This window comes from Mandrillus leucophaeus, unplaced genomic scaffold (assembly GCF_000951045.1).
Source record: "Mandrillus leucophaeus isolate KB7577 unplaced genomic scaffold, Mleu.le_1.0 Scaffold98, whole genome shotgun sequence".
NCBI lineage: Eukaryota > Metazoa > Chordata > Mammalia > Primates > Cercopithecidae > Mandrillus > Mandrillus leucophaeus.
The window spans coordinates 2,764,554-2,770,203 of NW_012110696.1; the positions used below are offsets into that span (position 1 = coordinate 2,764,554).

Sequence of the window (5,650 nt, forward strand, 5' to 3'; positions counted from 1 at the left end):
CCACACAGCTGTGAGCCCCGCCCCTCAGGCTGGGACAGACGCTCGGGCGGCGGAGGGGGTCTCCAGCCGCTGACCTGACGGAGGGGAGGGGTCTCCAGCCGCTGACCTGACCCCTCTGAGCCAGTTCTGTCCCTCAAACGGGCACTTTGGGAGTCCCCCCAGGGGCCTGTTCTGTCCTGGGTCCTAACCGCGGCGCTGCAGCCCCTTGGGCTCCGCGAGCGCCTCCACCCAGCTGACCCCGGGAGCCCCGCCCTCCCCTCGTGGGCTTGGCAGGGGAGCCGCGGGCCAGACCTCATCCGCTGTCATCTTGTCAGCCTGGGACATCAGCAGACGCTTGATGCTGAGGACGAGGAAAGGGGTCAGCGCGGGCTGATGCGGGGGCGCAGGAGCCTTCTCGTGGGGCTCAGGTGCTCCAGGGGCCCCAGGCTGCCCCTGCTCACTGCACTCCCGCCCTTCCGGCAGGAGTGTGGCCCTGGGGCAGGTCGCTTCCCAACACACACTCAGGGATCACCACGGTTGGGGGAGCCGCTGATGGGGACAGAGCCTGAGGGACCTTAGAGGACACACTCAGGGGTCATCACTTCTGGGGGGCTCGCCTGGGGGCTGCTGATGGGAACAGAGCCCGAAGGAGGTCACAGGCCAGCCCCTGGCAGGAGCTGAAGATGGAGGAGTGGGCTGAGGGGAAGCCGCCCCCTGGGCACCGGCCCCTAGTCCCTGTGTGGGCAGGGCTGGTGTCCCACTTAGCTGGGATCCTGGGTTCACTCCTCATGGTCCTGAAGCTGGTCAGAGGTAGGGAGGTGGGCGTGGCATCTGGTGGGTGATTGTCCCTTTTGGGACAGGGTGAGATCGCTGGGGACCCCCGGCGGCCCGGCCGCCCTCCCCCAGCCGGGCACTCACTACTCCTTGTTGATTTTCCCTTTCCCGTCTGGGTCCAGCATCTTGAAGGCGTTTAGAATGGTCTCCTCGGCATCGGTACCTGCCACAAAGGCACCTTCAGCCCTGGGCCTTCAGGGTGGCAGTCCTGCTTCAGCTGCCAAGGGCAGGTGGCAGGAGGGGAGACCCCTGCCCCAAGCAAGGGGTGACTCCAAGCCTCTGCCCACAAGGTGGCCACTGCCTGAAGGCCTTCTCCTTTCCTGAGCCCCAAGGACGCCTTGTCGGGCACTCCTGCCCTGGGATGTAGTGAGTTTTGGAGTGCCCAGGGTCAGCCCAGGCCTGGAGCTGGGGGTGAGTGCCGCATGAGTGAGGGACAGAGGTCCCGACGGCGGGTCACACAGCATGTGGGGCAGGAGGGCGAGCCTGAGCACATGGCTCTGGGATGGCTGATGGGGCCCCACAGTTGTTGGCTCCCAGAGTGCCAGGCCCTAGGGCTTCTCCAGAGATAGGAAAAGAGGGATTTTTACGTGAAATGTCTGGATCTCTAACTGTCAGGAATTAACTAGGAGGGCAAGGACTGTCCCACCAGTGCTCACCACTCAGCTTCTCCCCAAACATGTTCAGAAACATGGTGAAGTTGATGGGCCCCGAGGCCTCTTTGAGCATGGCGTCCAGCTCATCGTCCTTGACATTGGTCTTGCCTGTCACAGATGCGGGGGCGTCACAGGGCAGGGCTTGTTGCTATGTCTGCTGTCCCACCAGCAGGTGACCCCAGCACAGGGCCAGGCCCCACCAGCAGGTGACCCCAGCACAAGGCCAGGCAGGCAGATGGGAGGGGTGGGGAGGGAGCGGGAAGGAGGCACTTGGCCCAGGCATGTGGGGCAGTGGGTGCGTCTGGCTGGATGTGTCCACCTCACCCCAAACCCTGAGCCCCAGGACTAAGGGCTGATGGAGAGGGAGGTGACACAGAGCTTGGGAAGGTGCTGGGATCTGCTCTTCTTACTTGGGCATAAGCAGGGCTGAGAGGAAGACGGGTCACTGGTGACCCTCCCACCCCAAGGAGAAGTCACTCCATAGCTCCCAGAGTGGGACCGAAGCCCCCTGCCCTCCTGCCTCAGGTCAGAGGCAGCTGCTGGGAACAGAATATGCCACAGGGAGAACTGAGGCTGGGGAGGGCAGTGTGCCCCACCACACTTGGGCTGTGCTGCAGAGGTGGGGCAGGGTCTCCAGGCCCTCCCCCAGCTCTGTGTTCCGGCTGGGCAGGGTCTCCATGCCCTCTGTCAGCTCTGTGGTCCGGCTTAGGGCAAGCCGCCTGCCTATCGGAGTGTCCTACCGGAGCGTCAGCCCTGCCCTGGAGCCTGCTGCCCCAAAGCCCACTCTGAGTTTCCAGGCTTGGGCTGTACCACCCACCCTGTCTCACCCTGGGACGCTCTCTGCTAGCTCTGATGGAACCAAGGGAGGCCAGGGCCATCCCCTCGCAGCCTTCAGGGCCGTCCGATGGGTCTTTAAAGCCCAGGCCCTGGAGGAGGAGGGGCCGCAGCGTATGGGACTGGAGGATGCTCTGTATTCGCCTCCTCCAAGGTCTCTGAGGTGTTCTGCCTGGGTACCTACCCAGGGAGGCGTAGGTGTCCTTCAGGTCCTCCTTGTCGATGAAGCCGTCTCGGTTCTGATCCATGAGTGTAAATGCCTGGGAAGCGAGGCCAGGGCTGCCGTGCTGCCGACCCGGCTGGGCTCTGCCCCTGCCCCCTGCTCCCAGCTCCTCAGCACCCCTGACTGAGGATAGGCTCCTACTCCTATCCTCTGGCCCTGGAGCCAGCCCACATGGGGTCTTCCCAGCACAGGCTTCTGGGGACGGGGGCTCCCAGTGAAGCAGGAAAGTCTTACCTCCTTGAACTCCTGGATCTGAGTCTGCTCAAAGTTGGAGAAGACATTGGATGAGGCTCTCTGGGCCCGGAGGGCACCCCCTTCCTTCTTCTTGGTCTTCCTGCTGGCCTGCAATGGGAGCACCATGGCTGAGGGTCCTGGGCCGGCTGAGGAAACCCTCCAGAGCACCCAGAGTTTTGAGAGACTTAACTCAGATGAAGGGTGGACCTCAGCCCTTGGGTGGGGCTGGAGGGGGCCAGGCAGCTGAGGAGCGTGCCAGCCTCAAGCCTGGGTAGCTGGGGTTGGGGGCAGGGCGGCTGCTGGTGTCTGGCTGCAGCACAGGGAGTGGGGGAGAGACAGTGGCTTCCGGAAGACCCACAGAGCACAGCGGTCAGGGATCGCGGTCCAGCAGGAGCCAGCTTGGCCTCTGAAGGCTTGACGGGCAAGTGGACTCTGGGTGGGCTTGTTCTGGGTACTGGGATTTCATGAAGGCCAGGAACCCCCTCATCCTGCTCCAGACTCTCACCAGGGCAGCAGCGTGGGGCATGTACCTCCCACCACACAGCACACGCCCACACCTGCATGGTCACACACACGCACATACACACGTTCATGCACACACACATGCACACACAGCACATGCCCACACCTGCACTCACAGGCATGCACAGACATGCCCATGCTCTTTTCTGTGCACATGTACACACGTACGGCACAGCTCATACCCACATGCCTACCCCAGGCATGCACAGTGGCCTGCTCACCATGCCTGCTTCTGCCTGCTTCGATGCGTCTGCCCAGGGTTCTGCCTGCTTTGATGCGTCTACCCAGGGCCCCAGGTCTTGCCCATCTTAAGCTCCCACTTGGTCCCCCAGGACAGCTCAGACTCCGGCTGCCACTCCCTACAAGGACAGGTTTGGGGCTACCCCAGGGAACTGGACAACTGCAGAGTGAGCTTTGGCAGCCCAGCAGTGACTCACACCCTTGCCATGCCCCACCCTGCAAGGCCCCCAGCCTCCCCAGGCACCTCTGGCCAGGACCACCTCCTACCCCACGTGTCCCCCACCCGCGGGGAGGCTTAGTTCTCCCAAGGATGCTGTGTGTCACCAGGGCCACCTGCACAAGCTCTTGCCTGGGGGCCTGGGCACCCTGGAACTGCAGGAGCCAGAGGAAGGGGCATCTTTTCTGGATTTGCACCAAGCTGCTGTGGGTGACTGCAGCTGGTCACCAGGCTTCTGCCAAGCACACTCTGTGTGTCAGGGGTGTTTATGCCCTTCCCTGCCTCAGTGACAGAAAAGTCAGTCCATAGCCTTGGCCCTGGGACCACCCGGTCTGACCTCATGGCTGGGAGCTCCTTGCCTGGCCCATGGGTGATGACATTTCTGGGATGGAGGAGCCACGGAGGTGGCCAAGCTGCTCAGATGGCCTGGGAGGGGACTCCAGGGCCCTGAGCCTGGTCTTACCCCCTATACCATGGCCTCAAGGGCAGAGCCTGGGGAAGGGACCTGGCCTGGGGTCTGTTGGTGGTGCCAGATATCGGAGGCCACCACAGAGTCAATCCAGATGCCCTGGTTCAAGGGGTGGGAGGAGGGTCTGCAGGCCAAGCAGGATCAAAGAGGAGGCCTGCAGACTGAGTGGAGAACTAGCTCTTGGAGCCCCCCAGGCCTGCGTCTGGGTGGGAGGCAGCTGCCCCTCGGTGCTGCAGGGGCGGGGGTGGGAGTGAGTGTATGCAGCCACAGCAGTCGGGTGGAATCCTCTGGGGGCACCATTGTGTCTGCAAAGCTAAAAAGACAGGTGCCACTTGTGTGTCTCTTGAGCAGAGGTCCTACCCTCTGAGGGACACATGGTTACAGTTGGCATCCCCTGAGATGCTGCCTGGTTCCATCCCCAGGTCCAACGGTCTCTATGCAGCACTGACGCTCGAGCTCGAGGTCCCTGGGAGGCATGACCTGCCCAGGAGGGACCTGGGGCCGACTGCAAGGGGCCAGGTGACCAGATGTGGGAACCTGGGGCTGGGAACAAGGGCCAGGGCATCCCCTGCTGCTAGTCCAGTGGGGTCTGGGTATGACCCTGAAGGGGTATTGCTGGGCTGCAGGAGTGGGAAGAACCACACCGAAAGGGGAAGCATGGTTGGGAGGCCCCCCGAGGCCACCGGGAATGTGAGAAGGGCTGCAGAGCTCCCTGCAGAGGGTTCCCAGGCCACTGGAGTCTGAGCACAGCACTAAAGATAGCAGCAGAGCCTGAGCTGGGGGACTATCAGCTTCTGCACCCACAGCTGACCCAACAGCTGCAGAGGCCCCGACAGGCCATGTCTTGAGCCAGGTGGGACCCTTCCCACTACTGAGCTCTCAGGAAAGGCCCTGAGCAAAGGCAGGTCTCCACCGGCTTCAGGGGGTCTTCCCTGGGCGGTATGTGTTTGCCCGAGTGTTTTCCCTGCGAGTGCCCTGCCCTGCCCCACCCCACCTCCGGTGGAAGCTGCTGGTATGTCCCCCTCACCCCCCACCTTGGGCCCCAGAGACACTTATTTTTGATTCTGGAAGCAGGAGTTGCTGAGGAGTCTGGTTTATTTTAAAATCCAGTGAAGGGAAACCACCCGTGGTCACCCGAGGCCGTCTGCCCTGGCGGAAGGTGGGGGCTTTGCTGAGGGCCACAATGCTTCTGTGCCTGGCGGATCCAGTGTGCACCTGCGGCTTCCTCAGCAAGCAATAGGAGGTCTGGGGAGAGCTGGGGCTTGCTTCTGGCCCCCTGAGGACAGGGTTCAGGCAGAGGCCTCAGGCAGGAGTCTTCAGGGCCTGCAGGTCAACCTCACAGAAGCTGGAGAAAAGATCAGGGTGGCCCCACAGCAAGTCCCCAACCTTTTTGGCACTTGGGACAGGTTTCATGGAGGACAATTTTTCCGTGTTGGGGAGGAAGG

General features: G+C 62.7%; 1 protein-coding gene across 1 annotated transcript; it reads right to left on the reverse strand.

Annotated features, from left to right (window-relative positions):
- Positions 1-183: 183 nt before the first annotated feature.
- Positions 184-3,638, reverse strand: MYL5 (myosin, light chain 5, regulatory). The gene is made up of 7 exons (XM_011970928.1): positions 3,546-3,638; positions 3,501-3,515; positions 2,758-2,865; positions 2,485-2,560; positions 1,470-1,574; positions 898-976; positions 184-340 (listed from the first exon to the last, which is right to left on the reverse strand). Exons 2-7 carry the CDS (start codon positions 3,501-3,503, stop codon positions 184-186), a joined length of 528 nt encoding a protein of 175 aa, XP_011826318.1. The 5' UTR covers positions 3,504-3,515; positions 3,546-3,638.
- Positions 3,639-5,650: the final 2,012 nt, after the last annotated feature.